Source organism: Pteropus alecto, unplaced genomic scaffold (assembly GCF_000325575.1).
Source record: "Pteropus alecto unplaced genomic scaffold, ASM32557v1 scaffold33, whole genome shotgun sequence".
In the NCBI taxonomy this organism is placed as follows: Eukaryota; Metazoa; Chordata; class Mammalia; order Chiroptera; family Pteropodidae; genus Pteropus; species Pteropus alecto.
In genome coordinates this window covers 9586493-9603103 of record NW_006435762.1, presented here as the reverse complement: position 1 = coordinate 9603103, position 16611 = coordinate 9586493, and the positions used below count along the sequence as shown (strand labels likewise).

Sequence of the window (16611 nt, the reverse complement as noted above, 5' to 3'; positions counted from 1 at the left end):
TTTTAAAAGAAAAATAAAAGTACTAGCTCTCAAAACTATATCCAGGTACACTTCCCTCAGGTCCTTCTTCTTGTGTCCAGCATCATTGATCAATCATGATTTCTATCGGATTCTGCAGGCAGGTGAGCTATGCTTAAGTTACAAAATGTTGGTATAGGCAGTTTTGTTTAAAATTTAGCTTCATCACACCAAAGTAATAGTATAAGTTCAATGAGAAATAAAGAGAGGTGCAGAAGAAAACAAATATTTAAAAATGGCTAAAGAATTTTATGAAGGCATATATTCCTTAAACTCATGTGGGAGGGCTGGATTGAGCTATGTAATTGTCATTTTGTCTTTTATTAACACTGCTTTTCTCCTTTAATTTTCTTCTTATTCTCCCAATTTCTCCCCTAAACCAGGCTGTTCTTTCAAAGAATTTGAGGGCTCCATAAATTTGTCCATCTTCTTTTTATCCTCTCATAGTTTCTGCTTTCCTTTGTTGTCATGTGTTCGGTGCCTTGCAATGCAATTTTCATTTCAGTTCAGGATTTATTGAGCATTTACTATGTATTAGGTGCAGGGATAGGTACTGGAAATTCAATGGAGAGTAAAACAAACACGAAGTCTTTGCTACTCAAAAAGAGGGTGGGAGGTTCTGATTGAATGGATATCTGAGGGCAGAGATAGAGTTAGCAAAGTCATGAGTGGGTATGTATGTGCGTGCGTAAAGGACATTTCTGACAGGGAATAGCCTTTGCAAAGCTATGTGGTAGAAGTGAACATGGAGAGTACAAGGATGAGAAAGGATAAAATGTCTGAAATCCCATTTCCTCAATGTAGAGCCTAGCCCACATTTATACGTGCAGAATATAAAGCTCAGTTACTTAATGCTTTCCCATTGGCATCCTGTCTGTGTTGTCAGTTACCTTTTCTCATCGTGTCTGTAAGATGAAGAGGTCCGGCCACTGGTCCATATAAACATCTTAGAGGATGTTGGTCCAGGGGCTCCTTTCCTTATGGTGGAAGTCCTGGAGGAATGATGAAAAGACCTAGAAGAGGTATACACTGAAGTTAATTTAAGTCCATTACTTTAAATTTTGGGAACTCTGTATCAACAGCAAGCAGTAGCTCTCAGTGGACTGACCTTTAAATAAGAACAGGTTTCTGTTGCCATCAGGCAAAGGTTCTCAGCATTGGCTGCACAGAAAAATTAACTGGGAATCTTTTAAAAAACACTGAGGCATGGGTCCCTCCCTCAGAAATATGCATTCAATGTTTTTAAAGCTTCCTAGTAGTTTATAATGCACTGCTGTGGTTGAGAGCCAGTGCCTTGGAGAAACATGGTTTTCTATTCGAGGTTAACATCATATTCCCTCCAAAATGCCTCCTCCAAAAATATAATTTTGATATGGTTTCATACTCTGTAGTATACTATATTCTCTTAAAATTCTGGTTCAGATTTGGATACTAAAATTCTACTTTTCCTTTTGTCTTCAAACTGTTTTCCTTGAAGCTGACAGATGTGACATTTTGGGGATGGAATGTCAACTTTTAAATATGCTCTACTGTTGCCAAAGCTGTGGATTTGTCCCCTTGCAGTTGCATTTCTGAGAAAAATCATAGCAGTGGCGGCAGCAGCAGCGGCAGCAGCAGCAGCAGATACTCACTGGCACCTAGAGGCCAGGTTTATAGGATTCAGAGTTGAGGTCTTAGAGGACTGTTGTGTTCTTTTGGTTATAACTTGGCTTAGGAATATATTCTTTCATCTCCAAACACAGCACTAGAAATAATTAGGTATTATTATTTATTTTCTACATAATAATCATCTTCTAAGGAGTTCGAAGCACAAAATATAGTAGAAGTCCTAATCAAAGTTAAAATATTTAACAAATGGAACAAAGGAAGGAATGAAGTAAAGGTGATTTCTTTATGGTTTCATTGTCACTTTTGTGTTACTTTTGGTCAACACAGTATTAATGGTAAGCATGAGGATAGAAATAATATTAGCTACTATATACTGTATTAGATACTAGATGCCAAGCACTTTGCATATATTATCTAGGTATATGTCATAAAATGTACATGCATATATCTGTGTTATGCTTATATTATGAAAACTTTGCAAGGTGGATAATGCTATTATTTTCAGATTACAAATGATGCTTCCAGGAGTTGGATATTTGTCATTTAGCAAAGGTGAAATCATGCTTCAAATCAATGTCTGCTTGCCTCCAATCCTTGTGCTTTCTGGAGAATGATACACGGCAGTGTAGCCCAGTGATTCTCAAACTGTAACGTGCATACAAATTTTCTGGGGATCTTGCTGCAATGTAGATTCTGATTCAGCAGGTCTGAGGTGGGGCTTGGAATTCTACATTTCTAACAAGGTCTTATGTGATGCTGATATTGCTGGTCGGCAGACAACACTGAGCAAGGACTCAGAGCATGTACTCAGAGTCAGTGGATGGTTATAGAACCAATTTTGTCACTAACTGCATTAGATACTAGTTGTGTGGCTTGAGAAAGACACTTACATTTTCTAGGACTTGGTTGTTTTTAAACTGCAACACGAAGAGTTTGAAAAAGTAACCTCTAAGATATCTCTCAGCTCTAAAATTTTGTAACCTAGTAAATTGAAGAATGAATCTAAGTGTATTGTAAGTCATTGTGTATTGACTTTCCAGGGATAGCTCTAGGATTAGAGCTCCTTCTATAACCGCGTGTCAGCATCAGAGACAGAAGTAACAGAGGCCATGTGAGGTAACATGGGTTTGGTAACCAGTATGGATGCAAGAAGTCATACTTCTACCTGCGGCTCTTAGGATAAATGGCAAGAATGAATGATACATTTGAATGGATCCCCTGAACAGTTTTAGAAAGATTTAAAAGTTGAATCTGCTAGCTCTTTCAATGACTTGGATCTGGGATATTTGAGGTAATTTATGTTCCTTTTTGAACATCTTTGAAATGTCAAAAAGCATAATACTCTCAAGATCTATCCATGTTGTCACAAATTTCATTGTTTTATGGGTGAGTGGTATTCTATTGTGCATGTGTATGTATATCACATCTTCTTTATCCATCGATCGAAGGACACTTAGGTTTTTCCATGTCTTGGCTATTGTAAATAATGCTGCAGTGAACATAGAGGTGCGTATATCTTTATGAATAAATGTTTTCATATTTTTTCAGGTAAATACCCAGGAGAGGAACTGTTGGATTGTATGGCAGTTGTAAATACCCAGGAGAGGAACTGTTGGATTGTATGGTAGTTCTATATGATTTCACTCATATCTGGAATATAAAACAAAAAGTAACAAACTGTCACTCATATGTGGAATATAAAACAAAAAGTAACAAGCTAACAAAACAAATACAAACAAATAGATACAGACAACAGAATAGTGATTACTAGAATGGAAGGAAGGTGGGGAGAGGACAAGAGGATAAGAGGGTCAAATATATGGTGATGAAAGAAGATGAGACTTCGGTGGTGAGCGTACAATACAGTAGACAGATGTTGAATTATAATGTCGTACACTTGTAAATTATAAGTGTTTTTAACCAAAGTTACCGTAATACATTAATTAAAAAACATATCAAATAGAATACAGATTAAATCCATTAGTATTAAATCCAGTGTCTTCAGGAAATAATGATTTTAATCTGAGTTGAAGGAACTATTCCATAAGAATAAGGGTTTGCTTAAACTTTCAGGAAGTTATTTCTACATTGACTCTGATGGAATCTTCTGATCACATTAGTCACCCTTCAAAGGGCTGGGAAGTGGAGTAGACAAAGAAAAGTGGCACAATTTGCGTCAAGGTAAAGCAATAAATCACTGAGCTCTTGTCTTGCTACTGGTTATTAGCCGGCATTTAATAGACATGCCATACATATTATAAATGCTTTTAAATCAATCAAGGTGGAAGAGGCTGCAGTGATTTCAATGTACTTAAGATACTTTTTGGATTGTGTTTCGTGATTCAGCACTGCACCCTTGCTCTGTTGTTTTAAGATGATACAGAAAGGGGAGATTAAAGATGTATTTATTCTAATTAACTGTCTAAAGCTTCTTGGAAAGGACTTATTGACTTCTTAGGTTATTCCAGTAAGTGGTTTTGAGTTTATTTACCCCATGTTTCTTTCATAAAGACAAACTGTTATTTAAAACCTGCTAAGTTTGTTGCTAATTAAAAGGGAAGAGAGTAGCTGCTTTAAAGACAGCAGTGTAAAGGTTCTGTGGAAGTTGAAAACAATTTCTAGGCTTCAAAGAAACACTCAGAATAAGTTAATGAAGATGGTTTGGAGGTTCTCTCAGCTCAAAGACAGTCCTGTCCCCCTGAGCTCCTTACATAATTACCTCAACTCTGCTCACTTTATAAGTCAAGGAACATTTCACTTGAATTGTGATTGGGAAATTGATATAGAGACAAAAGAAATCACTTTATAAAATTTTGTAATTTGGAAACCTAGCATGAAACAAAGCTGTGTTAGTGGTTGCACAGGGTTGTGGGCAGGAGGAGGAAACCTGGATCTAATTCCATCACTAAATCACTTAGGAACTAGGGTGGATGGGGCAGAGACGTGGCTATATGCAGATAAGCATTGTCTGAAAACTGAAAGCCCTAAAAGATGGAATCTCAGCCTTAAATGAAAGCAGGGAGTCAGTGAGACTGTAACAATGTTTTTTTTTGCCTCAGGAATTTATAAAAGGACACTTTCCATTTCTTAAGAACATACATTGTGGGTTCCTACCTCCTTGACTCAGTTCATACTTTCCCTCTGTCTCCCTTGCCTGCCAGTGAATGAATTCCTCTGTTTCCCAGATCATTTCAGTGGTCACCTCTTATGTGAAGCCTTCTCTGGCCCACAAGAGCAGCTTCCTCAGCTCTGTACCCAATTCTTGATACTCACCCCTTTTAGAGTAAGGCACAGTTTATCCTGGTTGTATGCAGATCTGCCTGCCCTGTGATGCTGTGGGCATTCCAGGGCAGGCCTGCATCTTATGCACCTTTAAGGCACAATGCAGGACACACCGTGACACACTGCTTGTGCTTGCTGTCTTGACCACCTAAGTATCTATTGGAAAGTAACACTATTGGTACTGACGCTAGCCCCCTGTGTATGGCTCACTACTGCTGGGTGTAGCCAGGGTCTCCTTCCTAATCCTTCCCTTAGCTTGGCATGTTGTTCCTTCTTTTTCCTCCCCATCTTCTCTCTTCCCTTCTCCTGATTGTCCTGCTCCCTCGGTCACATTCACTGACTTGGACAGAAAGTTTCTTTTCCTTGCTGATTTATCATTTAATAAGGTTTTCTTTAGAGAGAAAAGCATGTCCTAATGAAAAGATGAACAGGAGAGCCAGATGGGCCTGTTTGTTTGTTTGCCTCTTGGTATCGCCATTTACCACTGGTGTGACTTTGGACAAGTCAATTTAACATTTCTGTGTCTTAGTTTCCTCAACTGTAAAAATAGGGATAATAACGCTTGCCTTTCTGAGTTGCTTGAAAGATAAATGAGATAATAGATGCAAAAGTACCTAAAGTAGATTAAGGCACATAGTAGGCACATATTAAAAATTAGTTTCTTTCTTTCCCCCCTGTTATTGATTTTAAAAACAAATGGATTAGATTCTATCTTTTTGTAAAAAAAAAAAAAAAAAAAAAAAATCCAATTAAGTTGCTTAAATGTACTTGTATATTGAGACTATTGATTTTTTTCCCCTATGGGTCAGTGGCATTCAATAAAGGAAAAACTGCCTTCTGAGATATTGAGATAATAAAATCTGAAGTATTTCCTCATTCACATTAAGTTGATATCCATCCTGAGCAAGAGGGGCATAAAGAAGGTGCGTCTAAACCCTGGATGCACATTAAAATCATCGGGGGGAAGTTCTAGAAAATACTGGTGCCTGGTTCTCAAGCCAGACCAGTGAAAACTTCTGGAAGTGGGTCCCTGGCATTGGTATTTTTATAAAAAGCCACCCAAGGAGTTCTGCTGGGCAGGCAAGGTGAGAAACACGGCTACAAATGCTCAGGTTATGATTTCATTAAGTAGAATTCTTTTTTTAAATTTAAGTATATTTGCTATACAATATTATATTATATTTGTTTCAGGTATATAATATAGTGATTTGACATTTATAGTTTATGTTGTGATCATCCCACTAATTCTACTAATTATCTGTCACTGCAAACTTATCACAATATTATTGACTATATCCCCTTTCACCTCTGGCAACCATCTCTTTGGTCTCTGTGGGTCTGTTTTTTTTGTTTGTTTGTTTGTTTGTATGTTTGTTTGTTTTTAGATTTCACTTAGAAGTGAAACCACACAATATTTGCCTTTCTTTGTCTGACTTATTTCATTTAGCATAATACTCTCTAGGTCCATTCACATTGTCACAAATATCAAGGTTTCATTCTTTTTTATTGCTGTGTAATATTCCATTATATAAATGTGCCACTTTTTTCCCTCAGAATTTTATTTATTTACTTATTTTTCAATTGCAATTGGCATTCAATATTATTTTATATTAGTTTCAGTTGTATAGCATAATGGTTAGACATTTATGTAACTTACAAAGTGATCTCCCCAATTACTCTAGGACTCACCTGACACTATAAATAGTTATTACAATATTATTGACTATATTCCCTATGCTGTACTTTACATCCCTGTGACTATTTTAGTATGTCTTAATCTTGTCACCTTTTTCACCCAGATTCCCAGCTCCCACTTCTGACAATCATTAATTTGTTCTCTGTATCTGAGTCTATTTTTGTTTTGTTGTTTGTTTATTTTGTTTTTTAGATTCCACATGTAAGTGAGATCATATGATATTCGTCTTTCTCAGTCTGATTTATTTCACTTAGCATAATACCCTATAGATCCATCCATATTGTCACAAATGGTAAGATTTCATTTTTTATGGCTGAGTAATATTCCATTATACATATGTACCACATCTTCTTTATCCATTCATCTATCGATGAACACCTAGGTTGCTTCCATATCTTGGCTATTGTACATAATGCTGCAATGAACATAGGGGTGCATATGTCTTTTCGAATTAGTGTTTTTGTTTTCTTCGAATAAATACTCAGAATTGGAATTGCTGGGTTGTATGTAGTTCTATTTTTAGTTTTTTTGAGGAAATCTCCATACTGTTTTCCATAGTGGCTGTACCAATTTGCAGTTCCACCAACAGTGCACAAGCGTTCCCTTTTCTCCATGTCTTCTCCAATGAATAACAAATAAATTGAATTATTTATGGAGACTCCCTCTAGAAGCTTCAGCTGGAAAGTAACAGCTCTACGAGTGCCACTTTGTGCAGTGGTTTTTTACTTCCTACCAGTGCCAAGGCCTTGAGATGACAGCTGCAAGGACAAGTGGGACATGAGGCAAGAAAGAGCAAAGTGGATGCAGTTTTCTAGTGTTAGTGGCCTTGAGCTATGCATATGGGATACTCTTAATATACTCTGCTTTATTACACAGCAAGTAGGAGCCAGAGGGACTATTTAACACATAATTACATGCCTAATCTTGCATAAAATTGTAATGACATCATAGCAGCAACTTAAAAAGGTCACTCTAAGCACAGAAATTTAGGACTAGATCTAGTATGCGAGACTTTATCTTTGCAGAGGGCAAATTATATGTTACCCACAGGAATTGAGTTGTTTTTGCCTCAGGGCCTTTGGAGGAAGAAGCCAAATGTATGGTGATAATTTTAGACCTAGTGATTTAATTTAGAAAACACTGGTACTTTTTATTAAGATCAATTTTAAATGTCTTTGGAATGTTTTCTTCCAAATGAACTACTGTACCTTGTTTTAATTAATTCATTTGAGTGCCCATTTGACATTTATTGCCTTCTATGTGCCAAGCACTGTACTGGGTACTGTAGGTGCCAACCCATTCATTTTTGCTTCACAGTCCATGCAGGAGTCAGAATAACAAATTGATATTTGCATTATATCAGAACTGCTTTTTCTAAGGGTGCTATGACTTCCCTTGGATACATTCAGTAGTTACTTGTCTCTCCACATCTTATTTAACCTCTCAGCTTACTGAATTTGATATCAACATCACTGGTCATTTCCTGCTCCTAAAAATACAACCTTGACTTATGGGACAATGCTCTCTTGGTTCTTTTTCTCATTCTCTAGCTGTTCCTTCTATTTCTTTGTTGAGTCCCTATTTCTCTACCTACCCCTTAAACGTTAATTTCATTTGGAAGACTAACAAGTACTCACGAATAGTCTTTTAACAAATGCCTTTTAACAGGAATGTAAAAGACCTTTCTTCCCCAGTCCCATGCCTGGAAGACTGAGTAAATAGCTCTTTTTTCTGCCCGGTTGTAGAGGTAAAGAAGTACATAGCTGAACACTATGGTCTCTTTGGGCAGAATCAAATAAGAAAGAACGGGTTCTCTGAATTTTTATCGCAGGCTGCTTTCCAACAGCGGTGTTGACATGTATGTACTCTTTTGTCTGGAGATGGGTGTGGGAGTCACTTGTGACCTCTGTCACATATGTAGGCCAATTGTTGTACATATAATCATAATGTGTTTGACTTATGCTTCAGGAAGATGCAGCTTAAATTAAATAATATACCTGTTCTTTAGCCTGTGGGTGACTTAGTTTATTAAGCTCAGCAATTCAGAGGCTCTGGGCTTCTAATCTTCGCTCTGTCACTTAGTAATGGTATAGCTGCAGGCAAAACACTTCTTTTTTTCCTTAGTATTGCCACCTGTGAAAGGATGACTGTGGCGCTAACTGCTATTCTTTTTGTTAATTCAGCATTTGTTTCTTCATTCAACAAATATTTATTGAAGATATAATTATGTGGCAGGTACTGAGCCTGGGTGTTGGGATATATTGGTGAACACAATAGGTATGACTCTTCTGGAGCTTCTGATCTAGAGGAGGAGACAAACTAGTCAGACAAATGTGGATGGGAATCTTTAATATAAGACTGTTATGCTTTTGCATGCAATGAAATACATTTTGCATCACATCTACAGTCATAACAGCAATCAGAAAAGACTATCTCAGAGCTTAGTTGAAAGAACTTTAGAATTAGTTTCAGGTTGAAATCCCAGCTCCACAATATAGTAATTATGTAACCTAAATATATTGTTAAACTTCCCTGACACTCATTTTCCTCATTATGAAAATTTGAGTAATAATAGATATCATAAAGAATTGCCATGCAGATGATTTGAAATAATATATGGCATTGAGTAAGCCCTCAGTAAATGTTAGTGTTTTCCATTTGGAGGAAATATCAGGAAAAATTTTCCCTAAATTGGCCATACCAATGCATCAAGTCCATCTGTTTGGTTCATCAAAAAAACAGTTCTATACAGAAATGGAAAGTACATTTCTACATGGTCTTAATTAATCCACTATTCCATAATTCATTTCTTAATGAGCTTTTCAAGTAGATAATCACAACCGATGCTCAGTTTGATTCCTTCCATACTACATATTTAAAACCAGTTTAATTGTTAAACATTCCCTTGATTGGGCATCACACATACACAGATGGTGTGAGAAAACCTGCTTATAACTCACGTGTGACTCCTAGACTGGTACAAACAACAGATTTATGCTGAAACCATTAGTCTCTTCTTGGTGAATGTGGTTTAATTCTGACTTCTGTTTTAATTGAAACTTAAGGGAGGTAAACTATAATAAAAGCTTTTTACGGAGAAGAACTAGAGATGATAATAAAGGTATGAGGTACTTCTCTAGACTCTTCATTTAATTCTAACACTAACCTTTATGAGAGCTCTCTCTATTTAACAGAAGAGGAAACTGATATTTAGAAAAGTAAGTAAATTGTCTGAGGTCACATAGCTATTAAGTGGTAAAGTCAGAATTTCAGTCTAAGCATGTCCAAAACCCATCCGCTCTCAACCCATAATTTTTCACTAGGCAACCAAGTACCAAAATCCATATCAAATATGTAATGAGTGCTAAACAAGCATTCAGCCTGTTTCTTCATTGAGTACCACATTCTTCACCACATCAAAGTTAGAGTGGGAAAATGATTAGTAGAAGAATATGACAGGAATGAGAAAAAGGCAAAAAAGTAAAGCACAGTAAGACAAGTGAACCCCAACTCAGACTTTGCTCCTTATTGTCTGCGTGATCTTGGGCAAGTTTCTAACACTCTTCCACCTCTGTTTTCTCTTCTTTAAAATGAGGATGATAGTAATAGTATATTCCTCATAGAGTTTTTGCGAAGATTGAGTTAATATATGCAATATGCTTTGTGATATTATAATATAATAATGTCATATATATTATGTCAGTACACAGTATATATAACATGAATATATGCATGTTAATATATTTATCTAAATATATATGACATTATATAGAATATATGTGAGTTAATATACGAAAAGTAAAATGGGAGGAATTAAGTATATGCTATTAATATTACCACTTGGGAATAGGTTAAATATATATTAGATTTGAAAAATAATAGAATCTGTGTAGAAGTTCACACAGTTAAATGTATTCAATAGACATTCGTAAATGTGATCTTTACTTTTTCATGGAGAAAAGAGTAGAGAAAAGAGTAAGCAATGGAAGCAGCACTAACTCTGTCACTGACTAGTCTGTAATTAGGTATTTTTGCCTCCTGGCTACCTATTCCTCATATGTAATGTGAGAGAGTTAAAAAAGATGTCGCTAAGGTTCCTTTCATCTGGAAATTTTTATTTTGTTCTACTTTAGAAAATTGCAATCGAAGCCCATTCCTATGACTTATTTGACTTCTAATTTGTTTTTGGTTAGATATAATTTCTTTGTATTTTACATTATGTTGATTTCTTAAATAAAGCATTCAGTAAGGCTTATGGGAAGTCTAGAAAAAGCAGAGGGAGGAGAGAGTAAGCACCAAATGGGAAGGCGACATGAAAGTCCCCTAATGGTCCTTGAAAAAGATTTCTATAGACCAAGCCATTGTTATAGAGCTGGACATCTTGGGCACAAACCATGTTGTGTTGTCAGGATTCAAACAGGCTTGTCTACCTAATTTCTCCCACTGTCTATGATGTATCCCCACACGGCCCCATGACTAACCCAGTTGTTAAACCACCACTATATCCCAAAGGAATCTGTGATAGTGGGAATTTTAGGTGCTATGGCAGATTGGTGAAGGAGATATTTTGGAGGCAAGAAAATATGGTTTATATGTCCTGCTCTATCCAACTGTGGTAAACTATAGGTGAACCAGAGTTTGTTAGGTGAACTATAATTAAATTTGTCCAGAGCCTCTCCAAGTTGGCGCTTTGAATTGATTACTAATAATACATCTAAAATTCTACTCCTGGAGGAAATCAGTAGTCTTAACTCAGTGTTCTCATCCTCAAATTGAGTAGTTCAGTCCATTTTGCCAATGGGGCAAAGATTTCCTTGATTTTTCTATGTCTTTTACTGCCAAGTAGAAAAGTGATAAGAAACTATGAGCACAGGAAACAGAGAAAACTGAGTTCAAGCTTCATTTTTGCTCTTTTGCTATCAATATTACATTGGATGCAAGCTACTCAACTTCTCTGAGTCTCCCTCCTTATCTATAAAGTAGAAATATTAATGCAACCTTTAAAATTTATTGTGATGATTAATTAAAATAATGAATTTGACATTATTGGTAGCTATTTATTTACATATACCTATTTCTTTGTATATAGATCCTAATATACCTAATATGCTAAATTAAGACCATTATCCTGACTGAAGGGATTTGAGATAGAACTCAGAGAAATCATTGAATACCTGCATTTTAAAGCTGGAAGAACTATCAGAGGTATTCTAGGCCACATGCCAATATTGAGACTTAGTGTTTCTTTGGTTTTCTTGGATAGATTTTTTTTTTTTTTAAGGCTGCAAGTAAAAGGCAAATGAGTCTAATTGTAAAAGCAGATTTTCAAAGTGCAAAAGGCACTAAGTAGGCAAAGGAAAAGATATTTTAAATTCTAAATTCTGCTTCAGGAAGAGGCTGTACTTAAAGATAAAAGGGAAAGAAACAGCAAAAGAATAGTTATTCTTTTTTGATGGCTATATGTTGAAGAAAAACCCATTCATACTGCTTAGATTCTATGGTGACTCTTCAGAAATATTAAACTAGATATTTAGTTCTTTTAAAAAAATCTGTGATTTCACAATTGTCTGGAAATGTCTGATGTCATGATGGTTCAGTTGCTGATGAAGCCCTATACATAAAATAAATACCTGGGAATAGTTTGCTTACAGAGCTTGGATCTCCTACATTTTGTAGCATATAGGATTTTGGGTTCTACATTAGGAACTAAGAACTCAAGGAACTAAGAGAAATCACCTAGGAAGATGGCAGAATTTGGAATCGTATTTATTTGTCAAGCCACACATCTACCCCTAAATAGTAACCCAAATTGGAAAGATGTAGCATGGACCAAGCAGGCTAATGGGATTGCTTTTACTTCTCACTTTTATTCCTTCATTGCTTTGTGACATTGGATGAGTTAATTAACCTCTCTGAATCTCAATTTCCTTATCTGTATAAAAGAAGTTTGTAATATCTAGTTACAACAAACATATTAAATGTCTGGAACATGATAAGTACTAATCAATGTAAATCTCTCCTTAAAAGGAACTGAGTTGGTTACCTTGTCCAACATCTGCTATCCAGACCCAGGACTGCCTCTTCATAAGGAGAAAACAGCAATGCATATGGTTGTTTTCTTAAAAAAAATGGACACCAATCTATTATGAAGGATTTATTAAGAATTGGTTCATGTTAGAAGACATTAGGTATATAAGAATGAATGAAGTGATCACCCTGTTCTTCATGCCTCATCCACTCAGTCTCCAAATTCTTACATATAATTTCTTATTATCTCTAGAGAACCTCTGTCCAATAGAAGTATAATGTGAACCATTTATGTAATTAAAATTTTCCTAGTAGTCACATTGAAAAAAATAAAAAGAAACATGTGAGATTAATTATAATATATTTCATTTAACCTAATATACTCCCAATTCATTTCAGCATATAATAAAAATAAAAATTATTAGTGGTGCAATAGATACACTTTTTTAAAAAAATAAAGGCTTTGAACTTCAATGCATGTTTTATACTTACAACACATAGCAATGCAGACTAACCACATTTGAAATGCTCAATAGGCACATGTGGATAATGACTAGCATTTTGGACTGTTTCAGAATATGCCCTCTGACATATATCAATATGACTATATCAATTTTTGCAATAATAATAAAATATCAAAAATAATCACCATCTTCATTTATTGAGTACTTGCCATGTGATGGGTCCTGTGTTTCATATGCATCACATTGACAAACCTGTCAGGTAGGTGTTATTACTACTCCATTTTATGGATGATGAAGCTGAGGCTTAGAAACATTAAATAATTTGCCCAAGGACATGCAACTATTTAAATGGCAGATCTGGGATTCAAACCTAGGTCAGTTTGACTTCAGTGGCTATCATGCTGCCTGTCCTAGATTACTCAAACAGCCTCCTAACTGGTTGGCTTGCCTTACAGAGAGATATTTTGATATGGCTGTGTCAAAATAGCCATTTAAAATTGTAATACTATTATTTTATTATTACCAAGTAATTTATATCATAGACATTTCTGACTTTCAGCCACCTTTGAGCCTAAACCTGTCTGTCATCACATTCATGAGGACAATCCAATCCCTCATTCCATCTCGAAGTCATTTTAGAGGTGTAGGGTTGGGGTAAAGTACAGGGATATAATAGGTGTTCAGAGTAGGTCAAGATTGCTGGCAAAAATGCCAGCATTCTTTTCTAAAAGGAATGAAATCTGTAGGGAATTTTCTAGAGCAGGAAAGATGCAGGGTGAATTATACCAAATAGCAAATGACCTATCAAAGACTATCAAGATCAAAAGGATTCAGGGGCTGACTTGAAGATGGAGCAAAGAACAATCTGAGTATCAATCAAGATAACAACGAAAATGGATAAAATATACAGCAAATATGTTTAACTTATGACTTCATAGTATTATTAAAAATTAATTAATCACCAGTAGAAGATGCTAGGGAATGAACTTATTACATTGAAAACAGGTAAGTATAGCGAAGGCATCAATCATTTATCCTACATTTCCCATATTAACTAAAGCACTGAGAAACCAGATAGTAGGTGAAATAAAATTTCTTTTTATAGAAGTATTTCACCTAATTAATAAAGATAGGATATTAGAATTAAACCCTCATTATTTGCCAACTCTTAAGACGTTAATGTACCTAGACCTTGATCATTAATTATTATTATCATAAAAAAAGAGAGATAATCACAATATCAATTATAAATTAGTCTTGTCCCCAAACCCAAACCTGAATCTGATCAATCCCCTAAAGCCAATGAATAATTTATAGAAAATAAAGAGGACAGAAGATATGTTATAAAACGCTATGGGGATGCCATCAGCAAAATTAAGACTGTGAAAAACTTACAGGAAAGACAACCTGGAGTGTTTAAAAAGTAATTGCTAAGATATGATACAGAAGGAATCTATCTATAGGTTAAACGAGACTTAAAAAGATATTATTGACTAATCGTTATGTGTGAATTTTATTTGGATTTTGATTTATATACTGAAAAAAATCATGTTCTCTCCTATTTTTAATCTTTATTCCAGTACAATTCTTCTCCTGTTATTTTTTTTTCTAAAGAATACATTTTGTCAGGTTACTTTCTTACTTAACACCCATCACTGACTTTCTATTATTTGTAGGTAAACCCAAGACAGATTTCACAATATTCAAGTGCTATACTTCAAGGAAGATGAAATAAGTGTGAATGTAGGGAAGGCTTCCTGGAGGAGAGGGGAATTGATAGCCAAAGAAGAAGAAGAATATTAGGAAGACTTTCTGAGAAAAACAATCGAGTAGGCTCCCTGATGTGAGCATAGTATGTAAGGTTGGATTGGAGGCTGGAACTTCTTGAAATGGAGGGTCCATGTTGTGTAGCCGTAGTGTGAAGAGCTGTGGAAACCAAGTCTGGAAGAAGTTAATAATTGGTGCAGTGGGATTTATCATTGTACTTTCCTTTTGCTCCTCAAATAACAATACAAAATGAGGCTCTCTTTTAAAGGAGTGATTCTCAATCCTTTCCTTTTTATGACACACATTTTCTTGGTCTCTACTCTATGAGCATTACCAAGTTCTGATGATCAGGCTGTAGCATAGGCTCCTGGTTATGCACCAGCTTTAATGCTGTATCCTTCACATCCAGTCACAGCAGTGTCATGTCACTCAAGCTGAAAACTAATGATTAAATATAACACTCCTCTCATGGTGGTGGTAAGGAAGAGTCCAGTGGCAGGTGCCAGAAGTTGGATTCAAGAGTGCTAAAGCTACTGGGAGGCACAACCTAACTGCTTAGTCCAGAACCAGTGGACAAATTCAGTTCAAAGAATGAAGTGCAAGTACAAAGTATTCTGATTCAAAGACTGGACTCAGTGTGTTCCCAAGTACTGAAGGTGGTTCAGGACCATGGAGAAGGACATGTTGGCTCTCCCTTACTCTCTAGATTTGAGACATACTTGGCTCTGTGATGCAGGGAGTGAGTCTGGAGCAAGTGAGGAAGGGGCCGCAGCACAACTGAGACAGGCTTGGAGATACGTGCACTTTATCGGTCACTGTATGTGACTCTCTGCTTTCCCCCTGATTGACCATGTGGCTCTGAGTTGGCAATTAAACATACCTTAGCCTGTTTCTTTATTTTTAAAAAGGAGTTAAAAACCAACCAAACAAAAAAATTGAATTACTATTGGCACATTGAAGAAACTGAACTGAGTAGCTCTTGTTAATGGATTTATCTCAAAGCTTCAGTTTTATCAAGGTCAAAAGATTACCATTTCTTTGTTCCTGAGCTTTCTTGCTTTATTTAAACTGATACATAAGGTCAAAATAAAGCTCTTTTAAAACTCACTTTTGCATTACTGCTTTCAAAATATGTCAATGAATGAAATTAAACACTACAAGCAAATTGTAGAGGAGGAAAATGGTTATTATTTCTTTCAAGGAGCTTCTGTAAGAAACAAAAGGAAATGCAATAGCCAGGGATGGCTGCTACTTGAGGACATTTGACTCGAATTGCCTATCATGAATCATGTGGCCAGAGGGATGGTTTCAGATGCTGTGGTATATCCTAGTTTTTGAGATTACATAGCTTTGGTAAACAGGTTTATTGAGGAAAACTAGATGACAAATTAACCTAAGCTGGTGTGTATTAGTAACATAAATATTTATACTTCATAAAATTTACCAAAAATAATCAATTACTATAAATATCTATTTACTGTTAACTGATAGATTAAGCCCTTTGTCATCTGAGACTCATAAGACCCTGTATCTGATACTTTTATCCCTTTAGAGTACTTTAAACAAGTAGTTATCCAGCTCTTGATTAAACAATTCCAGCGGTGGGGAGTCTACTTTCTCTGAAGACAACCCCTCTCATAGTTGGACATTTCTGTTTGATGGAAAGTGTTACCATAATCTGAACTGGAGTCTGTCTTAGAGTTCCAGTGTTGCTCCTGGTTTGACACCCTGGATTGCTTTCCACATGTC

The 16611-nt window shown here is 35.8% G+C and overlaps 1 protein-coding gene across 1 annotated transcript in view; it reads right to left on the bottom strand.

Annotated features, from left to right (window-relative positions):
- The window catches only part of KCNMB2 (potassium calcium-activated channel subfamily M regulatory beta subunit 2), a 215698-nt gene that overhangs the window by 29557 nt on the left and 169530 nt on the right, over positions 1-16611 (bottom strand). The window contains exon 2 of the mRNA XM_006910850.1: positions 909-1031. Coding sequence (XP_006910912.1) covers positions 909-964 — 56 coding nt within the window. The 5' untranslated portion in view covers positions 965-1031. The remainder of the gene's footprint in view (positions 1-908; positions 1032-16611) is intronic.